Source organism: Opisthorchis viverrini (genome assembly GCF_000715545.1).
Source record: "Opisthorchis viverrini unplaced genomic scaffold scaffold232, whole genome shotgun sequence".
NCBI lineage: Eukaryota > Metazoa > Platyhelminthes > Trematoda > Opisthorchiida > Opisthorchiidae > Opisthorchis > Opisthorchis viverrini.
Window position 1 is genome coordinate 49,649 of NW_008752096.1, and position 25,588 is coordinate 75,236.

Consider the following 25,588-nt stretch of genomic DNA (forward strand, 5'->3'; position numbering starts at 1 on the left):
GCTGAACTGTTCGTTGTGTCAGCCGACATGAAACTTCCTCAGGTAACCTGCTTGTTTGGATCTGCTCATGCCATCCACCCCGATTAAACGCATTTCAAGCCCAAGACAATTATTATGGCGCAACATCTTATGAACACATTAAGCAGGTTGTGATTGGTAGTGTTTTGTTGGTTGTTATGTGAACATTTTGAGCTTCTCAACCAATTTGCCAATATTCTTTTTAACTTTATAAGCCCCATAGAGTATTCATGAGGTCACATCGGTCGACAAAGTCACGTGGTCAATCCATCCACATTTGTGGCATTCAGCCGTCTGTCAATCAAAAGTCACTTTTGTAATTATACCTATCTTTAAAGGTTCCACTATCGGCTACTGCGTCTAGGAGAAAGTTTTTCCTAGTAGACACGGACGGACCGATAAAATGGCTGGTGTCAGATTCTGCCTGTGAATTGTCCTCAGCTGCAATTCTAAGCCAATTTCCCTTAGAATCTGTGAGTTCCATGAATTAAAAAATGGCAGCTATTGCGCTGCACGTTTCTTTTGATGAATGACCCATACGGAGTCCTTTTATATTGAGCCGACTCTATTACAAAATGATTGCGTTTGCCACAGTGAATCTTCCACGACCATCATCTGTGTAACCTGTACCTAAACAAGCACTTGCAGCGACTCTTAGAAAAAACCCCACCGTCTGAGTGCTCCAAAGTGCTAAAAATTCAGGACACATAAATTGCTCACTTATTACCGCTGTGCATTCGTTCAGTTGCTTTGAGACCTTCAAGGTACGATGCACAGCTGTTATGACGCGTATTTGAGTAATATTGATCAATCCTTTGAAATTCGTATGTACACTATCCACTCTATTCATTGTGCCTGCAGCAAGTAAATTAGGCTTGGTTGACTGTTTAGCTCTTCTCTACTTTCCCATCATCGGTTTCGATCAGTGTACATAAGGAGCGCTGACGTTTTCAGGGATTTTTAAATGCCATCTTTTGTAGAGTATTAACTTGTTCCCTCTCCCATACCAGTTCCATTTGATTTCTGTGGAAACATACGGTCCCGCTTTCCATGGACGAATCCCTTCGACAAGCGGAAAGGATGCCCTAATCCGATTCTTCTTGCCTTATTAAGGAACCGTAATTGTTCACTCCAAAATCTGACAACCTTCCAATCTTTGTTTATATTCACTCTTGGGATGGTCCACTTTACATCAATTTCAGAAAAGGGTTGTTCGCTGACCGAAGATAGTTACTTCTACTGAAATAGTGCCTAACTGTGATGTCTTGTTAAGTTGGTTTGTGTTGTCATTTCAATGCCACCAGAGTACAATTGCTTCCCAAGCAGTTTGAGAACACTTTCGTAGACAGCTGGGGTATAATCTGTTTATTTCATCTTTAGTCGCGCCCGTCCGAATCCCATGGGTCAGTGAGTTGCCCTTTCGCAATCTCGAATTCTGGTGTACATGATTCGAGTGCTCTGAACCTCTCTGCCCGTACGCTGCATTCGTCACCTACCCAACGCCTAGCTCCACCCTGTTCTCGAGCTTCGAGTTATGATGGCTCCGCCCTACTTGGTCAACAACACTCCTCTGTACAGTCTAGTGCGGCATCCTCTTTCAAAAACCCTTCCACATATCTTCCCGCTGCCAGAACCTCGACCACACCCAACCAACCATCTGGGAACAACGTTACACCCGCACCTTACGATCCGTCTCCTACGCAGCAGCAAATACAAGCAGCTTACGAACAAGCAATGCTTCTTGCAGCGGCTGCCACGCAGCATCATTATCAACAAGCAAAACTGACTGGTCAGCAGTCACGTGAAGCTCATCAACAGTCGCATAGACAGTTCGTGGCGTCCACCTCAGCGCATTCTCCTCGCCCATCTAGCACACACACATCCAACGCCAAAGTTAGTGCAGCCCAACTTTCAGCGCGGTTGGGTGCTGCTGCTGGCACATTTTACCCTCCTGCGCTGGTTGCTTCAACGTTAAATTTGGTCTCTCCAACAGGGGGACGTCCGATCACTGCTGGTCACGTTTCTTCTCAATCTTTTCCGCCTACGTTTCTTTCCCCGACGCTACTTAACTCCCTTGGTGCTGGTGCTCATGTACATACCCCTAGCTATCCATCTTTCGTCAATCCCGGTGAGTTGTATTTTTCAAGTACAGTGCTTTGTCCGCCTAAAGTTCTTCCGCGTAACGACTCCCTCTCAGATATAACCAGGTACGTGTGAGTGGCAACTACATCGATAGGCCTTCCGTCCCTTCACACTACGACAACCCCTGTTCGATGTGGTGGAAATCACTTATCTTTGGCGAAGTCATAGTAGACGAGGTGTAGTAACTCAGATACTTCTACATCATCAGTCTGCCCCCCCCCCGCCTCGAGCTCGGTCCTCAAAACCTTCAGTCTCTTTTAGAACCAATTGTCTGTTCTGTATTTGGTTCGCTTTTGCTTGTTACATCTGCTCTAGTCCGTTTTTCTCACTGTTTCCGGACACGCCTATATGATGCATAGTACGTTCGTTCAAATGATATGACAGTCACAGTCAACATTGGTTCCAAACAAAAGCCCAATTTGTTCCTTGGATGAAAGCCACACGTACATAGTTTCATTCCCGCTCCAAGCGGCGGCGCGAGACGTAGCAAAATTTTCCTTTGGGGTTATTGTGAAAAATGTAGGCGCATTCTCGTTAAAGAGCCTGTAACTTTCAAAGTTCAAAGCGTATTGAAATGGACTCAACTATCTCTTCAGAACTGAGTGGAATTCACGAGACATGATGGGTTTCGACCGCTAAAATGACGAGTGCATCGCTCCACATTTACGGAAGTTCGAAAGAAGTGTTACTCATTTTTATTTTAGTTTTGTGCATGGCCTGTCCAAGCTAAAGAGGTGTCTTCAGCTCGCCCAAGTACACCTAACGGTGTGAAATTTCACGCTAGCGATGGGTAGAGTCTCTTCCGTTAGGTTGTTTTTTAGTTGCATTGTCTTCACGGACGCAGTAACAGGACCACCAGACAGTGGAGACAAAGTTGTTGCTGTCCAACGATGCCGTTTTTTTTTGTCCAGCCCTAGCACCTTTTCGGTGTCTATTTGAATGCCAACCAAAGGAAGCACAAGGGCTGGGACATGTCAGGTTGTCCAAGCCTAGACAGGGAAAGTCGAGAGGTAGAGGTCGGATTCTTGTACATGGGACAGTGTATTTTCCTGTTGGAGTAGAAGTAGGGGGAACATTTCATACCAGAAAACTGCTCACTATGACACAGCCTTGTTTGTTCCTTATGAGTGTCTTTAAGTAGACAAGCACTCTTTGTGTGAAATCATTGTTTCAGAAATGTTCTCCAAAAGGCGCGTGTCCTGTTGCCCTCATTTACGTGTATTATCAATAGCTGTTGGTGTCTGACGTCTGTTTTATCTCTCCTCTAGTGTTGTGGTGCGCCTTTCACAAAAGCACGATCCCAAGAGAGGTCACCCTGAAATTCCGTTCTTTTCCCCCCTATTTTTTTGGGCCTTTTGAGGCATAGTACCTCGGAGAGACCAGTCCTCAGCTCCTATCAACTCTTGGTCCCTTGGTTGAAACAAGAATTTTCTTAGCTTCGCTTGTCTTGCCTACAACCGATAGATTGCCCGTTCTAAGTTATATAGATAATTTGTGGGACATACACGCGGGTGAACTGAAGACATACTCGATTTGGTGGCTCCGGCGACTTAGTTGTGTTCTTGTATAGATGGAGTTCCAATCCGGGGGAATCTCTAACTGAAAACATATTCGCAGGTAACTGAAAAAAGCACGTAAAGTTCAGATAACAGGCGTGACCTCAATGGTGAGTCTTGTTTTATGCTCGTGAATAATCAAATTGTTAATCTGTCCGACTAATCATCGATCGGATAGTTACTAGGCTTTTACCTAGACTTCAAGCAGATACTAAACCTGAGTAACACAAACCCTTTGTTTACAACCGGTCTTATCAACACCCACTTGGTAACTCCAAAGAATAAGAAAGACATCGTATGGTTGAGTGTTCCGGAATTCCACTTTTTCAATGTATGTAGCTTCACCAGTTTGCAATTTTTCGTTGGCTTTCGAAATTTATTTCTAGGGAGCGTTGAGTACATTGAATAATTTCCATCCGGAACTCGGGTCAACTGAAACTAGTCGGGCGAGATCAGCGACATTCTGGACACTGAAATGACTCTCGTGGAAAAATTTTTAAGTGGGATAGAACGGTGAATCTCTGCGTTCATATATAATTTGGGACTTGTAGGTATTTCGGCTCATTTACAACAATCTCTGCGAGCCATCCTATAAGACTTTGGCAGACAACTTCCAATACTCTAGCTTTCCATTATTCCACTCGAGTGGGGATCACTTTTATTTGGTCCCTTCCAGGTTTTTTTCCAGATTTAGGCAACTAAAGCACCTATAGCTGCCACACTCAATAACGGGGTCATCTAACTTTTGATCCGGTCGTGTTCACCCAATACAAATTTAAACGTTTTTAAAACGTCTAACTTTCACCATAAAAGTCACTTGTTTTTTAGAAGACCCGTTGTGATAATGTGTAGTGAAGCTACTTCTCTTATGTGGTGTCGGCACGTGACCTTATTTCCGTAGTCACCTTTTTTTAATCATTCGCTAACTGCGCGTGCGCGCGCGACTTTCCTCAGACTCACATTCCTCACATTTGTTTCACCTCCTTTGTCCGTTTTTAACGTGTCCACGAGATGTGTTAGCCAGCCCACCAGCCTGTTTCCTAATGAAATGGCAACCTTTTCGACTCAGATCGTCCCAGATTAATCACACGCCGGACCACACTTTGGTAACCCTTTCTACTGAACTTGTCCACCTCACAATGCTAGTGATCGCTGCCGTCGATTTTGAAATCAGATGCTCATTTAAATTTGACCCTGTTAAGTTTGAGTAAGAGATCATTTGAATTTCAGAGATCAATCTTAGAAACCTACCTAAATTCGCTCCAACTTGGTAGGAGGAGAGATTTGAATTAATGAGCTCGTGATAGTGGACACATGCACGCGTACATAGAGAGAATAACTCTCATTGTCTTAGTTTTATGCACATTGGTTTCTTCTATCACACTATTTTGTGCGCATTCGAAAGCCCCGTCAAGCCTGAGTTTCTATATTCTCTAGTCGTTACTTTAGTGCGCATTTGATTTTTGAATATGAAATCAGCTGTTGGCACTGGATAAACAGATTTTGGTAACCTTCGCTAAGCATGCACTTATTCTGTGTTGATATTGTGTAAGTGTGCATCTTCAGTAATTGAGCGGGTATGTGGAGTACTCACAATTATCATACTACCGTCCCCTGACTCTCTAAATCCAGGCACGTGCGCGCCGACATGGAATAAAAGTGGCTTGCAGTTTTGTCATGTCATCTTTATTACCTCCTGTTTGAAGTTGTTGAGCTAAAAACGTTATTCTTTCATCACTACTACGGTCACTACTACTGACCTGTATGACAGACTTTTTCAAAGGTCCTTGTTATGAGCGGGCGCTTTGTGTTTCTGATGTCCCATACTTGACCTACTCAACAGCTATACAACTTGATGGCAGTTAATCTGGATTCGAACCTTTGAACCGTTCGTTTATACAATTGCTTAAACTCAGCTACCCCCCACACACACACACACTAAAATAAGTGCTGTCCGGAAAGTTGCCAGTTAAAATACCACTGCAGGTTCGCATTGTTGTTGGTCAAAAACTCTTTCTTCCGAAACACCCGTATCGCGTTAGTTTGTACTGGATAGTGTTTCGGTGAGTTGCCGAACTAGGGTCTCTTTATGTTGTTGTTGTTGTTGTTGTTGTTGTTTCCGTCAAATGCATTTCGGATGAATAAGGGGTGTCGCACACTTCTGGGTATTCCGGGATACTGCTTTCACCAATTAATCATTGAATGTTCATGCTATAGGTTAACTATCAACAAAATATTACTTGATAAAAAATCACGCACCAGCTTTGAAGACCGTGCTCATGTCAGCTGACAACCGCACCGCTATCAAAATAAAACAGTCAACCAGGACACAATGATGGCTTGCCTCTTGTGATTGGTTGTAGGCCTTTTTTCCAGTTGCTTGGATTTTCTCGATTGTTTACTACGCGACAGCCAGATGAGGTTACAACACAGTGACTATCCAGTTCACATTAAACAATCGGTCAACGTCATACAAGGCTTGTTTATCACACAAAAGAGTAACACACGTGACACTATCCCAATTAAAGTAACGTCGACTGTTTACCATCTTGTGCTGCTGCTGCCGTTTTTGTACAGTCAAGAGTGCGATCAGTCCGCGTTCCCTAGACTAGGGTATAGCTTTGGGAAATTTATAATAGACCAAAGGTTCAACAACTCACGGATAGCTCCGTAGTGCGGCCGACGTTGGCCGAAGCTTTGCCATACTTCTCTGTGTGGTCAGTCTTGACAGTCCAAATCGCGTATTAACATGACGGTAACTTAGTGTATTTCGCCATATGATTCCTTTACTTCTGTTTTCGTAGCTGTCAGCACTCCTGGGGAAGCGCTATGGAAGAACCACGATGCGCTTCAGTTGCAGCTAACCATGATGGGATTGCTCCCACGTGAGTTTAACTCAACCCAGGTTGCTTGTTTTTCGGCCACAGGACTATAATTTTGGTGTTGCAACTGCCCGATGTTAAAATAGGACTCCTCAAAGTTCATGGGATCATACACACCAGACAAACCGTCCCTTGCGTACTTTTAACTTCACACTGGTTGCTTTATCCTGGTATATCCACATTAAGATTTCAGAGTCATAAAAACCATCTCAATTGCATGAGAATGTGTCGCATTCAATGCCCGGTTGGTTTGTTGATACACTTCAGTGACGGTCCATAGCAAACATGCACGGATAAGATTACTAGCGATCATTACTTGATTGCGCTGTCTTACTGAGTGGTATTCAGAGTAAACTTCTGTTTGTTGACGTCCCCCGTATTATGTGAGCTTTTCGCACAGAAATCGGTCGCACATATCAATCGACAACAGGCGCGCACTTCACTAATCGCGAGGTTTTCCTTTAGAGTTCCATCGCATGTATGTTGCGACTGCTTCTGCTTTTGAACAGCTTTCCTGGAATTTTACGATCCAGTGTGTTTCAGTTGAAAACATTCGACTTATTCTTGAGACAGCTCGAGATAGCTCAGTGGCAAAGGCGCGAACTTACTGACCGCAGGGTCCGGGTTTCGAATACGACTTCGGCATCCCGACTATTCCTGTCTAGGCTTGGTCAACCTATCACTATCTCAGCCATCGGGTGGTACATCAGCTAGGCACCGGAAGGGTGTTACAGCTGAACGATTGTTTGTTTTTGTTTTCCTTCTTGTTGAGAACCTTGTATTTGGACCATCAAAAGTCTATCCTTCTTACAGATTCTTCGTAAACCCTGTCCACTGTTTTGTCGCCTGAGCTGTCTCTATCCTGTGTTGCCCAGTAATTTCACTTTTCAAGAACCATGGAACCACTGTCTAGTATTCCATCTTAATTCAGCAAAACTACTTCCAGCATAATAGTTACCTTTTTCCATTGCAACTGCTAGTAATTTTGCCCATTGATCAGACAATGAATACTGTGCATAAGGGCGCGTAATGAACACGATGGTCATTCCAATATATGTTACGCTGGAGACACTATGCTTCCGCCTAATTTTATGTGACTGTCCTCTCGGGGGTTTTGGTGGCCTGATTTTCCTGGGTGTAACTCCATTAGGAGAACACCCACGGGTCAGTGTGTATTCCACTATCCTCGACACATCCGGTGAATCTATGTGGAAGTAATATACGGTGAAACTTGAAAAGCACAAGTCCCTGCGTTTTTTAGCCTCTGAAACTCACTAAATGGATGTAACGAGATAGGACTGCTCGGAGCGGAGCGGTGTGGCAAAACGTTAGAATAAAGTCGGGATCAACTGCTGTCCGACCACTGCTTCAGAAGCAACAACCGCTTCAGAGGCATCAACTGCGGAGACGTTAGGTGACAGCAAACCACTCGTAAGTTCCCCAGTAGGTCGAACATTGAAGCTGCTAAACGAGTGACCAAAACAGAGAGCTTTCTAGAAGCCCTGAACAAGGGCAAATCACCTTTGAAATGAATGAAAGGTTTTCGCTTGCAGTTTTAATCAACAGCAACCTAAATGAGAACTATCGGCTCGCTGGAACCGGAGGTATGCACCGAAACGTCTACCTCACTCCCTTATCCGAAGAGTCGGTTTTCTTAGAAAAAGGCGCACAGGGAACGGGTTAAAATGGACTGCGTTGCGGTTCCTAATTAGATGATATGGATAAAAGTTTGTCCGGTTTTCCGGCTTCTTGCTTCAAGGGGTGTGGCACACATGTGTATGACGAATATGGATTGAATTGGTCGCTTAGTGGAACGCATGCGAATATCTCGTTGAAGGCCATTACAATAGCCTTTTCTTCTCTCTACGGTGGCTATTACGAAAAGACGGTTGTCACAAGGGGACAATCTCGGCCGGAATGGCAAAAGCTTGCTCATCGGAAGTGACATTCTAAGGAAATCGAGGGGCAGTATGTCCCATGGAGCACGCGTATTCATGACCGAGCAGTACTTTTGCCAATTCAACCGAACACGTGAACCTTTCTTTACAAGTAACTACATTTCAGCACCGCCTGTGTGGCCTGGGCACCAAAAATGCGAGTTTATGCATTATTCACAGGGTCAAAACGGTCCATCTGAGGATGACACTTCCTTGTCTGTGGTTCCGCAGGACACAAACAACATAGCTATGGTGACGTAATTTCGTTCAACATATGCGGTAATTCGGATGTCGGTTCAGTTCATGCGATCTCCAAAAATTTTACATCCTGAAGTATAACCTAACCTAATCGTTTTGACTACCGATAGGCAATCATTCGCAGCTATTCACGATGATTTGTCCGTGTTTGTGACACAAAGAAGAGAATCTCGTCTCTTTTTTTACAGTAATGCGTGATGATTTGTTATTTGGTTGGATTGAACCTCCAGTACAAAGCTGTTGCAACCTTGTCACGATAAATCTGTGTATTTTAAATTTTCCTGTTTCCAGCACTCCAGAATTTGGCGATTCATATGCTTCACTCAATCGTTTCAAATAAACCTGCTGTAGTTTTCCTTACTGTATTATGTAGCTACCTCCTGCGATGGAGCGAAGTGGTCGTGTCTGGCACATCCACATCGGTGTGTCCACGTTTCGCCTTCCTGTTGCTGTGTCATACGGTCGTTGAGTAAAGATTTCGAATTTGCTGTATTTTGAAAGTTAGTGTGTATTCGTAAAGCGGTTAGGCATGTTTTGGTGGACCGTACTTGCGCACAAGTCAAATTTACATGGGCGAGTCATCTTCACACTGTGCTGCCTTAGCCGGTAGTGCAAATGCACAACAACCTGGATTAGGACGATCGGTCGTAGCGCACAGGATCTGCCTTGGCGTGTTCGGTGGGTCGCAACTTAACTGAATTCCAGTTTGCGAGTGGAATACTTAAACAGACAATCCGAACATCTGCCAATAGATCTTGGGGACCGCAAAAAGCATTGGGGAAAGAGCTTGGCGGTGTGGCTCCACTATCTGAATACTGGAGGGTGATTTGTTCACTGAGCTGGGCAATTTAGTTGCAAATGCCTTCCAGTCACAACGCTCGGATGACGTCACTTCGACTGTTAATGAAACGCATGCAAACAAATTGCCCAGTGAATAAATCAACGGCCACTCAACCCAAGGCACAGCTTTAACCGCACACCTGGTGTCTTGCTACCTTTTGTAGCCCCCACGATTGGCTTTCGCTCGCAATACGTTCGAAATCAGAAGTGGATTTCTTCAATAAATTGGAAGCTACATGGACTGTATGTTTTCCATTTAGACACTTCTACGCACAGTGATTTCTCTTTCCCCTTTTTACCTGTACTGTATAGCGTCATATACTAGCTGAACTGAGTTTAACCAAGCTTCTCTTTCTTACACAGCTGCCACTTTGCCTGATCCTGCTTTACTCTACGGGTCGGTGGATCCTCGCGAAACTGAAGCTTTTCGGCTGCTGATGGCCGAGAAGTTGACTCATCTTCGCTACCCATCGGCAAACCTGCCGGCGAATGATCAACAGGACTTTCTTACTACGGCAACTGAAATGCTGCTACGCGCTCGTGCGAACCTGGGCGCAGGTGGTGGTACATTCGGCGATAGTTCGAATGGTCATACGAATCCACTACTTTATCCTCCTCCACCGGTAACCAACACAGGAGCGATGACTTCTGCCGTGAACAGCATATCTACGCGTCCAACAGCCTCCGTTCAGTCACCCCACTATCGCCATTCGTCGGGTTCACACGCCTCAAGTTATTCTCGGCATCCAAGTGGACTGGCTTCTTCGCAGGATTCGCATGTGCAACTTTCCCTACCCAGTTNCCCCCCACTGTCACCTGGGGGTTAATACTACCGCCTCAAAACATTCTTCGCTTGCTTCGGCCCTAACTACAAGTTATCTTTCCCCAGCGTTAGCTGCCTCAACATCCAGTGCTCACTCTAGACTGCCCACTTCCACGACAATTGCTAATAGTTCAGTTTCCAGCGCCTCGTTTAGTCGCCAAAGTTCTAGCATCTCGGCAGCCCAGCAGTTACAGGAACAAATGTTCAATGCCGCAAAACTTGCTATGTTAGCGGGTAAGTTAACTGCCTGGATGCTGTAGCCATACAGCAAATGGGCGGAAAAGTTGTCTTCCAGTGTCTGTTATCAATTTATTTGTTCGTTAGTGATACCCCCTTGTAAACTATCCACGTAGTCAGCCGAGTTTCTGCATTCTTACTATGGTTTCCGATGTTCACTGAAAATATGACGGCAACTGTTTTTGGAGACATTGTAGCCAAAGATCTATTGGTGAACTTTAACGCTTTCGCTTCGAACGTGACTGCGTCGAAACTCTGTGTCGACCAGTTTTATAGGTGCTTTTGAATCCTCCCTCCAATAGAGGTTACGCTAATTTTGCCTTTCGACTGACAGATAAAACACGAAACCCAACAATAACCACCTTTCTCGGAAATCAGAAGATGCCACCACTGATTGACATGGGAATCGATTTATTTTTACTTCCGGCAACTCATGACCAAGTCTAGTTTCATTGATTGTCTCCAGTGATCATTGGCTGTACTGACTGATGAGCTCGATGACTACACTTTCCTTACCAAGGTTGGACCCATGTTTGTGTGTGTTGCAGCCAATCATGAGACGTGGGGTACATAGTGATTGATTCAACTCTTTTCAAAACCAACGAAATGTCTAAACATTAGCTGACTCACCCAGGCTTATTTAACGGGAATCTCCCAGATCCTTAGATGATCACTTCATAAAAACGCAACACACTTTTCCCTCAAAGGCGAAGGGAAGACTGTTCATATCAAACGGAAAGGTGTTGGGGAGCAGTGATCAACTGATAAACATGTGATATCTTCAAAAACTGCTACCTGTTGCCTGTAGGTATTATCAGATATTGTGTAATTCTGTGACACGTCAATCAACTTTCACTGCGTTATGTGAGGGATAGCAAATTGTTGTTTATGTTGTAAACCAAGAAGTTCACTGACAGAAATCTGTCTACCCAATAACCAACGTAAAACCGAACATAAGGTTTGAGAACAAATCATTACCGGATACGTATAACGAATCGAGTTGGAAGATAACTGAAGTTTCAGGTCACACGGGGTTAGATCAGTGGTGGAAATATGTTTGAAATGAGGACCACAGGTAGGAACAGGTCTGGTGTCTTCGTTTCAGAGAAATTCGGTAAGCGACCGGTGGATTTATTGCTGAGCAACCTTTCGCTTTGACACAACTTGAAGCCAATCACCCTAACGAACCTAATATAAGTGTTAGTCATTCACGCTAACCAAGAAACAGGAAATTCAGACTGACATCCAGTATTGATCAAGTCGGCTAGTCGTAAGAAATCTCGCCGATTGGTTCTCTGACTGCTTTAAAATTCGGTCAACCTGGTAACTTATTCACTTTGTCTGACGAGGCTTTTGTGTCAAAAGCCAAACGTTGCTCAGTAATAAATCCACCGTTTGTTTATCAAATTTCTCTGAAATGTTAACTGTTCAGTCGGTCAAACAAATTTCTGCTCTGTTCGCACCAGCTTTAGTAGTTAGAACCAATGGTAACACCACTGCTTTCTGCCACCTGGTCACCATGGCCTCGTTCCAGCGTATAATTGAAAGGTGATGTCCTGATGACTGATTATCCGGAAGCCGTCTCAGATGATGCGCTTTTGAAATATCCTTTCTTATTAACGATCTAGCCGTCATTAGCTAGTTTAAAACGTCACAGACGGCTGATGCCTCATTCTACTTACACACGTAGATTTCTTAGATTATCCAATGGGAGGCTGACAGAGTTGAGATGACATGTTTAACAGGTGGATTTGACATTCCCGTTATTTTCGACAGGTACGTTAAGTCTTTCGCGGGAAACCTTTGTCGCATGGCACTCCTCACCTCTGGATTCTAGCTAAGTGTAAACTTTCGGTTCTGGACAACTTTAAGTTCGACAACTTTAAGTTCTTTGGTTCGCTTATATNTAAGTAGTTGCCTGAAAACGATTCATGATAGTGTTTTTGGGTTATTGATTCATCTGCCGTTCAGAAAACAAGCATGTAGCCAAATTCTGTCCTATGAATTTAATTGCTTGTCTAGTGCAAGCCGGTCGCTCCACCCTTCATACCAATTGGCAAGGAAAATGGTGAAAATATATGTCGATTATTTCGGTAGACTGAGAATTCTGACCGTTTCCATTCCGTTTGAAGTGCAAATTCAGTTTTAATCCATCAGCACACACGGTCGCGGATAAAAGTCAATCCTCTCTCTGTACTCTATTGGATAGTTGGACCATTCATGTTTATTAATATACCAAAGATTGTGAGAGGATGGCCTGAGGACAACCAGTCATACATCCCAAAACATGAGACTGAATGACAGTGAACAGATACCTCATTTTGAGAACACAGAGAAGGTTGAACAATGCCTCCGTTAGTGAGGTTTCGCGTAAAAATAGTGTCCTGACCCCTGATAACATCCTTTGTTTCAATTGATCCGAGACAAAGAGAAAATGATTTGAACTGTTAATAGATCTGATCGACTGTCTATCTCAAAGGCCACTGATTCGTCACTTAAAACTTGGTCCCGAAACCGAAAAGTCCTGGGTTCAAGCGCAATCCCGGCTCTCCGATTACTCCTTTCTAAGTCGGACATCTTGGCAGTAATTCAGTACTTTTTCTTTCGTTAGGGTGCTCGGCACCTGTGCATCAAAAGCATGTCACAGTTTAACGGCTTCATTTGAACTTAGGTCGAACCCCTGTCCCATGAATAGTTTTCTTCCTCAGAGTTAGAATACTTCGACCAAGCTTTTTTTGAGGGGACATTTTCTTCAAGAGGCTACTGTGATAATGAAGACGCCGTATCCAAAAGGTGATTTTCGGTAGTAAGGGCAAGTTGCGTTGTAAAGCCGGGCAATCTTTTGTTTGGTAGATCTGTGTGGTAGTTTGTCTAGTCGTCAAAGTTGCGTAGGTGGTCCTCACCCTACGTGTGACCTACTGTCAATAACTTTACATCCATTATGCGCAAAACAGTCAGAATGAATCATTGCTGAATAACCTGAGCTGTAATCCTGGCATCTTAAGCGGCATATGACAATTACAGGTAGACAATGCATACCGAACTTTACACTATAAGTAAAGTTCTCTTCAGCTTTTCCTATCCGTTTTTTACCTGCATAGGCTGACTGGAATGTTTACACTTAAGAGAATTTGTAAAGTACGTGGCAGGATTCAACAAGATCCATGTGTATAAAACTTTGGATCAACACGTGTTGCTCTTTAGGCGACGATGTCTCCGGTCGTGGCCTTTGTTTTGCCGAACCACTATGCTTCATTTTCAAGACATGTAGTATACCATCATTACCTCGCTTTTCGTTTCCAGCCAACATGCAGTCTGACCCTAGTAAGGCGTTTACGTTTGCTGCCGCTCTGGCAGAGCTCGCTGCGCATGAAAAAACCCAGAGCCAGTTGACTGTAACGCCCTCGCATCTCGGTACTCAACCTTCGAAACCGATAGGCATGTCTCTTCCTCCGTTTGACATGCGAATTCCTGCTACCGGTGCCGGAAACAGCAGTAGTACTGGAGCTCACCCTGATCGCCTTGGATCTGCATCCCCTTTCCGTCGTCGCCCATCCGGTCCATTTGGTGGAATTACCTCCGGTTCACCGTCCCCGTCGCTCCTGCCCTCACAGACAGCTTGCGGTTTGCCGCCTATCAGTAGGCCACTTGTGGGAGCTCCCACAAATCAGTCACGAATGATGTCCAGTCCAACAGTTACAACTCCATCGAACCGTTTCTCAACAGCCACCCCATTGTTGATTCCAAACATGACTCCAAACTTTGCGAGCGTGTTCAACCCGGGTCATATCCCGTCACCATCGCAACTGGCTCAATTGAGTCAATTGACACATTCTGCTGGTTTAGCCCCCGGTCTGGGACTACAAGTATGTTTGGCACAACCAGCCTGCATTATTTCTACCTCCCACTTGTGTTAGTATCTTTGTTTAGCTTTCCAAAGGACTCCTTTCTTAGTACATCCCAGAAGGGTGTAATCCAAGGGCTAGAGGTGGAGACTGACCATCTCCATCAAATTTTTGTAGTGAGTTGTACTCTCTTATCTTTGATTCACTATTTAGTGCACACCCAAGAGGGGTGTGCACGTGGACCCGCGTGGACTCCACCTCTAGCCCTTGGATTACACCCTTTTGGGCTTAGGCAACTCAGTACTAGTTCAGCTGTCTGTTTCCTTGTGGTTGTGCGGTAGCTATGCACGAGGAGAACAATATAAATTGGCTTTTTAGTTACCTTCGTGGGAGTTGAAATTTCACCATCCGGCATAACTTCCTTTGCTAGGCAATAATTGAATTTCTATAGAAACCGTTTCAGTACTTTCACTGCAATCTCTTATTTTGCCTGTACGCTCTTCACTGAAAATCGTTTCGGTATTTCTTACAACGCACTCTTCTCAGGATCCGGCAATGATGAATGCTTTAGCACTGGCAGCAGCCGCAGCGTACGCTGCGGGCCCACAGCTCCCCGATTTTACAGCAGTTGGGGATTCGGACCACGGCGATCGCCATCGGTATCCAGGCCAAATAGGCAGCTCCGTATCACGCCATCCGACCTTTCACCAACAGCAACAACAAGCTGCCGCAGCAGCGTTTGCTGCCCTACCACAATTTAACATCGGAGGACATCGGCTGCCATCCTCCCATCGGTAGTTGTTTCCGTGGTTCCGGTTTCTGTTACTCAAATTTAGATACCAGTAGTACGTTTTCTGCTTGTCATTTTTTTTTGAGAATAAAATCTGCACGTTCTTTCCAGTACAGGTCGACAGTGTGGTTCAGTTTTGGCCATTTGGGTCAACCATACAAACTCAGTATCCTGACTCTGTTTCCAACAGGGGGTTGTTGCTGACACGGGTGCCACCCAAACGTGCATTTATTCTACTCCATCATCCTCGAAATTTGGTAGCATGTCCATTTGGATTTCTGTTGCTCCTATTCACATAGCTGTCTTGGGAGGTCATTCAATCAGCTGCTTTTATTGTACTTTCATTGCTGCCATTTCTTGCTTTCTGTAATCAACTTCTTATCCATTTTTGGATCGGTAATTGCGAGTCAGCTGTCCAAATAAATCTCGGTTCGAGATTGGGTCACCCTCGTCTGTTACTGACCATCTCCATCAAATTTTTGTAGTGAGTTGTACTCTCTTATCTTTGATTCACTATTTAGTGCACACCCAAGAGGGGTGTGCACGTGGACCCGCGTGGACTCCACCTCTAGCCCTTGGATTACACCCTTTTGGGCTTAGGCAACTCAGTACTAGTTCAGCTGTCTGTTTCCTTGTGGTTGTGCGGTAGCTATGCACGAGGAGAACAATATAAATTGGCTTTTTAGTTACCTTCGTGGGAGTTGAAATTTCACCATCCGGCATAACTTCCTTTGCTAGGCAATAATTGAATTTCTATAGAAACCGTTTCAGTACTTTCACTGCAATCTCTTATTTTGCCTGTACGCTCTTCACTGAAAATCGTTTCGGTATTTCTTACAACGCACTCTTCTCAGGATCCGGCAATGATGAATGCTTTAGCACTGGCAGCAGCCGCAGCGTACGCTGCGGGCCCACAGCTCCCCGATTTTACAGCAGTTGGGGATTCGGACCACGGCGATCGCCATCGGTATCCAGGCCAAATAGGCAGCTCCGTATCACGCCATCGGCTTCCTGCAACCTCTTATTTTGCCTGTACGCTCTTCACTCAAAATCGTTTCGGTATTTCTTACAACGCATTTTTCTCAGGATCCGGCAATGATGAATGCTTTAGCACTGGCAGCAGCCGCAGCGTACGCTGCGGGCCCACAGCTCCCCGATTTTACAGCAGTTGGGGATTCGGACCACGGCGATCGCCATCGGTATCCAGGCCAAATAGGCAGCTCCGTATCACGCCATCCGACCTTTCACCAACAGCAACAACAAGCTGCCGCAGCAGCGTTTGCTGCCCTACCACAATTTAACATCGGAGGACATCGGCTGCCATCCTCCCATCGGTAGTTGTTTCCGTGGTTCCGGTTTCTGTTACTCAAATTTAGATACCAGTAGTACGTTTTCTGCTTGTCATTTTTTTTTGAGAATAAAATCTGCACGTTCTTTCCAGTACAGGTCGACAGTGTGGTTCAGTTTTGGCCATTTGGGTCAACCATACAAACTCAGTATCCTGACTCTGTTTCCAACAGGGGGTTGTTGCTGACACGGGTGCCACCCAAACGTGCATTTATTCTACTCCATCATCCTCGAAATTTGGTAGCATGTCCATTTGGATTTCTGTTGCTCCTATTCACATAGCTGTCTTGGGAGGTCATTCAATCAGCTGCTTTTATTGTACTTTCATTGCTGCCATTTCTTGCTTTCTGTAATCAACTTCTTATCCATTTTTGGATCGGTAATTGCGAGTCAGCTGTCCAAATAAAACTCGGTTCGAGATTGGGTCACCCTCGTCTGTTTCTTGTTTGTTTCAGTGGGAAAGCTTTTACTTAGTAGGGTAGCGAAGGACTTCCTGTTGAGCAAGTTTATCTGGATCTCCTAAATATACAATGAACTTTCTCTTGATAAATTCAACTCAACTCGTTCAGTAGAACGATTTCGAACCCGAGATTATGGATCTCTTGTATTCTCAATCCTATTGGAACTTTTGAAGAAAAAGTGGACAAAATCCAGTGATCAAACTGTGTCCCTTGTTGATTAGGTAACACCCCTTGGGTTACGGACAGGCTGAATGACGAGTGAAAACGAACAAGCACGTGTAGTTGGGGACTGAACGCAGTTGCCCATCCTGTGTGCCACGCCCAATAGGCAGGAATGACACTTTTAAGGTGCCCACTGTTAAAAACAACAAACTGGAAGTGCCCGTCCCAGAAGCTGAGTAGTTCTTGGACTCTTCCGGCTCGAATACTTAACCGCCAGGCAACAATGGGGCTACTGACACACCTCTACCAATTGGCCAACCTTTTATGAGAGCCTCTGTGAGTGTCACACGTACACTCCCCAGTATATCTCATTAGGTTGTGTGAGTGCACAAACAGTCACACCTCCGTAAGGCCCAGTTTTTTGGTATGGAATGGTCCAGCTGTAACATCGATTCGGTACCCAGCTATCATGCCACCCGAAGAAATCATGAGAGCTGAGATACTGCCACTTTGCGGAAGTCTAAACAGGACTAGTCTAGATGTGATCAGCTGCGAGCCGTGAGCCCTCCAGTCAGTAAGTTCGCGCTTTAACCACTGACGTATCCTGGCTCGCGCCGGGATGTTTTTTATGGCGTACAGCACACTTCACCGCGTGTTAGGCAAGGTTTAATTTCGCTGTGATAATGGCTACCTGATGGTGAGCATCTGCGACAGAACTGTTGCATGAGCTGATTTCTTCCTGACAGTCTCCCTCTCAAACGACGCCTAAAATGCAACAAGTTAAAAGAGTGCAATGCTCTGCTTAATCATCGCACACCGTCATCACAGATGCAGTGATACGTTTCAGGTGCATGCGGGAAGGTGTTGACCAAAACGCAATGGTAACTGTGATTCCCTGCCCACGCTGATTTGGAGGTGACTAAGTCTTCATTGGACAATGCCCACAGTCTGTGACGCTATCAAGATCCTCTGTACCCACAGACACAGCCAGTTGTGCATATATTCTGACTGACATTAAGATCATGTCTGGCGGCATGCCACCCAAAGGATGGGAATAAACATTATTATTTAATACGACTGAAGGTATCTCGTCAATAGCCAACCTGCATCTTTGAGTGGGTTGATGTTAAGCTTTGTTTACTTAGTCGGATAACATATCGTCATTTCTTGCAACACCCCGCGAAATTGGCTTTGTACCCACACATTGGCTAGTTCAACCCACACTCAACAAGCAGACCTCAGTTGCGCTTCTCATTTCTCGCAAACATTGATGCCGCGCAAGGCCAAGCTCATCATGCATGAATTGTCCAGTACCACCTGACTTGCTGTTCATATACAAACTATACGTCTTCTTTGTGGTGAGTGACACGTCTGTTGGGCGACTGGTCATATACATCATCGGAGAAGCCACACATTCCACGTCTCTGCATGAAACGTCTAGTTTTTGAAGTACGCGAGCAATCGGTACTGTAACAAGCCTTTCGTGATAGATAAAATAACACCACACATGTAGGCTGCCGAACGTGTTTCACTGCTACTTATTGTTGTGCTGTCTTCATATAAACTAAACCTTGAGGAAGCACGTACGTTCCGTAAACATACCATTTTTTCGTGTAGGCAACTTCAGTCGATTTGTTGCACGCATTTCCACGTTGTTACCACGGTTGAGCAAGTAACTATTCACCAAGAATAACCGCGTAAATTTTGCCATGCCTTGGCAACCCCGTTGAGTGTCGGTTTTGGATTCGCCTGCTACTGCGGGCTATATGTCAGTTGACAGTGGATAATCGTTTGAAGCACGGATCAGATCACTTTGGAAAAAGTTACTAGTAACTGTCCTGAGGATTGGAAACGCCATTTAAGAAGCATATGCGCCACGCCAGTAGCATGGACCAGGCCATCCAGAAGACCTCTCGTCAGACTAGGTGGTAAATACGCGTGGGAGACACACCACCCACAATTGTGACAGGCGACAACCTCAGGTGTGGTCTGATTCACGATGATATGCCACCAACTGGGTTTTCCGACTCAGTGGCACATGCAAGCCGAAATTGGAGTATCATCGGATTGACTTGTGCCAGTCGGGAAGCCTGTAGCCGAACACCACTTATCAGAGCAAGATTATCCCTTTTTCTGAAGCATCAGCCGTCAACTGTGGGAGCGTTGTACAAGGAGCCAAAAACGGTGGTCAGCAAAATGAAGTTTTCTGAGAGGCATAACGCCACAATATGCATGAAGCACCTATTTAATCAGGTACTGTTGACGTTACGCCATGCTTCGACTACTAGTTTGAACAGCCAGCCACTGTGTTGTGGGACATCATCTCCAACCAAGATTCTGGTCTTCACCAACGGAAGATATCTCCACGCCTACCGACTGATCCCGTTGATAACTGGTGTCCGTGGGACTGATTGCCATACCACGGCCAATGCCGTGATAAAGGGAGTGGCCTGTGGTGTGGAGTAATTCTGCGGGTACATTCATCAAACGATTGTGCTTACAACACTGAGACGATATCATTTAGTCGCTGGCACCTCCCGCAAGCGCACATTTAATACTGTCAAGAGATCAGCCAGAGTGGCACTCTATGATGTGGAAAATGGTTGATCCATGAAAGCCCAGCCCAGCGCGTCGCTGTTGGCTGTCGCCACTAAAATATTCTTCACGGATTTGCAACCGACGTGGGATTGGTAAGCTGGTATCAAAATACTCTCACAAGTTTTGGCGTCCTACGAGCTAACAAGGGCTTTGTGTGAAATAAAAGCAGGTGAGTTTTCCTCAAGCCAGCATTAGGTCGACTCACCCAATCGTTATGGCACTTTGACGTGTAATTCTTATTAGGGCAAGCGAGATTTACTCTTGAGAGTTACGTTGCATGCATAGTTTATCAAGCTCACAAGTTGGCTTTGCCCTGGAAAATATGCCCAAATACCCAAAGTGTCCCCAATACACGTTATTTTACTCGAACACCTTATGACAGCCGTCGCTTTCTTCCATATATGATTAGCAGTAAATTAGCTCATTTATTTTGCCGTGACCAGGCATTTAAACCACTTTGAACTCAAGCAGATATAACTGTCGGTCACTACAAGCGCATCCAAATTATTTTCGCCAAATCCTTAGGGCTTTCGAGATTGAGACTTTTACGATGAGTTAGTCTAATCCGTTTGCGGCTTGTGGCATCGCGTTTCAATCTGCCAAATTTTCAAGGTCACCGACCATCACGAATTCCCTCGTTGTTTCGGGTTTACGAGAGATAAATCACGAAATCACACTCTGGGATATATTGGCGTTCTTCGGTTTCCTTTGAGAGTGTGACAACATCTACAGGTCATCTGTGATGAACATGACTGATACTCTATTCATTGCGCTAATCATTATTCTCTTGTTTTAATGTTCCATATGCTGTATATGTACGCCAATTCGAATACATAAGTGCGGGTTGTTACGCTTCGCTGAATTCTGGATTTCTAGTTCGTCTGGTTATACCGATATACGTACGAAACTTAATTCTCACATTTTGGCGTCGCGATTATAACAATTCAGCATGCTTGCAGAAATGAGACCATTAAATGTCGATTCAACCGCTGGTGACGTAGAGGATTATTTGGAACCGTTCGACATATGGCGCCTCACAAAATCCCATATGGATGATAAGAAACTCACTGCATGTTTCCTACATTTCGTTGGCAAGGCGGCGTAGACGTTGATCCAATCGATATTTCTTACACTACATTGATGAAAAAATTCTTCAACACTTCAAACCGAACAACTTCGTAGCAGCCGAAAGAGCTAAGTTCAAGATGTTGACCATTAACCTGTAACAAAACTTTACCGCGCAAAAGGAAGCGGAAGCTGTTTTCTGTAACCCATGGTTCCAGATGACGACAAAAACAAAAAACTCAGCTAACTTCATGCTGTCATTCACGTTTATTTTAAAATGGCAGACAAATCTGTTGGGTCAATTTTGATGAGAATATAGCACTTAATACAAAGGTTTTGGTCACGATAGAACCTCCAAAACTCCCACCAATTTATTCAAGCATTTAGTCTGGTAGTGAGTGACCATGAACGAATATAATTTCTTCCTTCATATAAGTACAGCCATAATGTACTACAGTACAACAACAAATCCGCTAAGTAAGTCCTAAAGACTTTCCGGAGCAAATCGCGATCTATCAAATGGATCACGCAAAAAGTTCGTTGTAACAAATAGTCATAAGACAGCTCTTTGGGGTTATAGATTGTTTTATTGGCACATCGTCCATAATCTAATAATTGCAAAGTAAAGGAAAACATTGTCAGTACTCTCGACAGGCAAAACACCTCACTTCCTCCAGCTGATGTGGAAGCATTATCGGAAGACATTTCTCCCTTTTCTCTATCTGTTTTGTCCCAAAATTCGTCACATGTTTTTAAAACTTTGATATCCGCTTCTGGTCAAAAGCACGACTTCATTGTTTTACACTGGTAGTGTTGAGTCCATTATTCCACAGTCAGATCTAACTGCAGTCTACCCCAGTGCCGTGATAGTGCCCACAGATGTTAACCTTCGCGGTATCACTGGACATTCTCTACCTCTAGTTGGTAGTTGCAGGAGCCCTGTGAGATTACCCCAAGGTACCTATATCGATTGTAATTTTTTGGCTTCAACCTCGGTACCATCGATTATCGGACTCACACTCCTGCGCACACTGCAACTAGTATCATCTTACTGACTTCTTTGAACGGGAATGAACTCAAACAACTGATTCTTAAATGTCCTAATGCTACATGTGGCATGCAAATACCGAAGAGGCGACTTGAAGTTACAGGAGAGCCCATATTACTTAAGAGACGGATTCTTCCATTTGGCTTACGCTAGCCTGTTCGTCAAGCATTACATTCAGTGTGTGAGAAAGGAATACTGACTCATGTCGAATCATCAAATTGGGCAACTCCGATAGTTACCCCACTGAAGGCTGATGGTAATACTCCGAGAATTTGTGGTGACTACCGGCTGACGCTGAATACGCGGCTACTACAGCGTACATGTGCCGATACAATTTCCTTCCCTTTGGTTTAAACGTTTCACCAGCTGTATTTCAGCAAGTTATGAAAAAGATTTGGAGGGTGTTGTGACGTACCAAGATGACGTCATTATGCACGCTGTTGACAAAGCTACCCATGATATGTGTCTGTTGTCCTTACTGAAGCGATTTTCTAAGTTCAATATAGCCATTCCTCCTGATAAATGCACTTTTGGTGTGCCATCATTTTCGTGCCTTGGCTACATTGTGCATGGCAGCGGTTTTAAACCTGATGCAAAACGTTTACCCCCTTTAGTAAATGCGCCATCACCAACCAATCTACGAGAGCTGCGTTCAGTTCTAGGAGCACTTCAGTATTAATCCCGTTTCATTCCCGATTTCGCCAAACATGCAAGTTTTCTGTTTGATATCATATCTTCTAATCAGTCCTCTTGGTCATCCAACCATGAGAAGACGTTGCATAAACTGCTTGGTTATTTTCAGACTTCAGCTGTTTTGAAGCCATTTTCCGCCAAACATCATTCGACGATCATTACTGATGCTTCTCCCACTGGAATAGGAGCAATCCTGGAACAGTGTGGTAGACCAGTGATCCGCATTTTCCGTCGACTTTCAAAAGCCGAAAGTGGATATTCTCAGACTTAACGAGAAGCACTGGCTGTATATTGGGCTGTAAAACGGCTCCATTAATACCTTTATGGACCAGAATTTAACATTGCTACGAGGCTTTGAAGTTATTGTATCATCCAACAAAGTCTCTAGCGACGTCATCTGCCGTGATCGTGCAAAGGTGAATTATTGCACTGAGTTCGTATGCATACACAATTGCTCATCATAGGGCGAAAATGACTTACTGAAGCGATTTTCTAAGTCCAATATAGCCATTCCTCCTGATAAATGCACTTTTGGTGTGCCATCATTTTCATGCCTTGGCTACATTGTGCATGGCAGCGGTTTTAAACCTGATGCAAAACGTTTATCCCCTTTAGTAAATGCGCCATCACCAACCAATCTACGAGAGCTGCGTTCAGTTCTAGGAGCACTTCAGTATTAATCCCGTTTCATTCCCGATTTCGCCAAACATGCAAGTTTTCTGTTTGATATCATATCTTCTAACCAGTCCTCTTGGTCATCCAACCACGAGAAGACGTTGCATAAACTGCTTGGTTATTTTCAGACTTCAGCTGTTTTGAAGCCATTTTCCGCCAAACATCATTCGACGATCATTACCGATGCTTCTCCCACTGGAATAGGAGCAATCCTGGAACAGTGTGGTAGACCAGTGATCCGCATTTTCCGTCGACTTTCAAAAGCCGAAAGTGGATATTCTCAGACTTAACGAGAAGCACTGGCTGTATATTGGGCTGTAAAACGGCTCCATTAATACCTTTATGGACCAGAATTTAACATTGCTACGAGGCTTTGAAGTTATTGTATCATCCAACAAAGTCTCTAGCGACGTCATCTGCCGTGATCGTGCAAAGGTGAATTATTGCACTGAGTTCGTATGCATACACAATTGCTCATCATAGGGCGAAAATGATTCCTCATGCCGACTTCTTGTAAAGAACTCCACCATGCGATCCTGATTCAAACAATCCAGATTGTCTGTTAATTCAACCATTACCAGTCAAGCGGGATGTGCTTATTCCTGACACTAAAAAATATCTCACTCCCATTTTTTCTGCACTGCGACGTGGCTGGACCCAGCGAGAACGACAGCAAGAACTGTCGCCGCGAAAGCTTATCTGTTACTCCGGATGGTTTGCTGTGTTTTAAGGACAGAGTTGTCATTTCACCGACTCAGCGAGCGGCTGTTCTTGCATATTTACACTCTGGTCATCTGCGTATCAATAAAATGAAATCCCTTGCACCCTCGTCATGTTGGTGGCCGGAACTGGATGCTGATATCAAGAATGCTGCCAAGAATTGTGTTAAATGTGCACATGAGTTACACAACATGTCTTCACAGTGGTATCCGTGGCCAATTAATTGTGAGGCATTTCAACGAGTTCATGCCAACTTCTGTGGTCCTTTACTCGGCAAATACTATGCTTTGGTTTTTATTGACGCGTATTCACGTTGGCCTGAAGTTTTTCCAACTACGTCTCCAAGTACCGAATTCACTCAGCAAGCGTTGAGGAAAGGCTTCAGCCATGAATGTGTACCAACTGTTTTGGTCACTGCCAACGGCGCACACTTCACTGCAAATTTCTTCGAACAGTGGTTGAAGGGTCTTTGATGTCGACATGCGTTTACTGCTCCGCGACATCCCNTGGACTTGCTGAAAATTTTGTCCGAATACTTAAATCTGCTATTATTTCACTCTCTCCCACTACTTTTGTGGAATTGGACCGTGGGATTGATAATTTTCTAATGCAATACAGGAACGCTGTCCATTCCGTTACTGGGAAGAGTCCCGCGCTTCTATTTAAATCTCGTTCGTTGCGTACGAGTCTTGACTGTGCCAAAACGGCTGATGTTACATTTTTCAACGGTAATGATTTATGGCCTGCTACAGGAATAGTACTTTTATCAAATGGCAAACGGATGGTCACAATTTTCGATTTGGATGATCTCGCTTTTCATCGGAGACACATTGATCAGGTTGAGTCCACTACAAGAGGTCAGTCTGTTAACGGCACCCTTGCTGTTTCAAATACTAATGAGTCCTTTGCAGATGATTTTATGGTATCTGAACAAAACGTATCTAAAGAACACACAATCTGTGAAGAGCCTGAAGTTTCCATTCCGAGAAGATCCGAAAGATTGCGGTCAAGACCACCACCGGATTATAAACACTCACACGATCATTCAAAGTGTGGCGGATGTTATGAACATGACTGATACTCTATTCATTGCTCTATTCACTATTCTCTTTTTTAAATATTCCGTATGCTGTACATATACGCCAATTCGAATACATACGTGCGGGTTGTTACGCTTCGCTGAATTCTGGATTTCTAGTTCGTCTGATTATACCGATATACGTACGAAATATAATTCCCACAGTATCTATTACAAATTACATTCAAGAAAACTAGTAAATGATATTTGTTTGGTTTGCAATCCTCAAATTTAACAAATGAGGAGAGTTTGTTCAGCAAGCACAGGCGTTGCACACTTTCCTATAGAGCTCGCCTTTCATTTAGCATAGCATTGAGAAAATAAGAGGGACATCTCTGTGGATGACCCCGGTTCCCGGGTATGTATATACATGTAATTACCGTCGCAAACACCAAAAATAAGAATCCCGCGTC

General features: G+C 44.4%; 2 protein-coding genes across 2 annotated transcripts in view; both read left to right on the top strand.

The window, feature by feature from the left end:
* Positions 1-15,336, top strand: part of T265_11014 (hypothetical protein) — a gene marked incomplete at both ends in the record, with an annotated part of 45,853 nt that extends 30,517 nt beyond the window's left edge. Inside the window, 7 exons of the mRNA XM_009177551.1 lie at positions 357-491; positions 1,399-2,146; positions 6,521-6,601; positions 9,997-10,365; positions 10,523-10,690; positions 13,997-14,559; positions 15,085-15,336. Coding sequence (XP_009175815.1) covers positions 357-491; positions 1,399-2,146; positions 6,521-6,601; positions 9,997-10,365; positions 10,523-10,690; positions 13,997-14,559; positions 15,085-15,336 — 2,316 coding nt within the window. The remainder of the gene's footprint in view (positions 1-356; positions 492-1,398; positions 2,147-6,520; positions 6,602-9,996; positions 10,366-10,522; positions 10,691-13,996; positions 14,560-15,084) is intronic.
* Positions 15,337-16,423: 1,087 nt separating this feature from the next.
* Positions 16,424-16,666, top strand: T265_11015 (hypothetical protein; the record flags this gene model as incomplete). Its single annotated transcript, XM_009177552.1, has 1 exon — positions 16,424-16,666. One exon carries the CDS (start codon positions 16,424-16,426, stop codon positions 16,664-16,666), a length of 243 nt encoding a protein of 80 aa, XP_009175816.1.
* Positions 16,667-25,588: the final 8,922 nt, after the last annotated feature.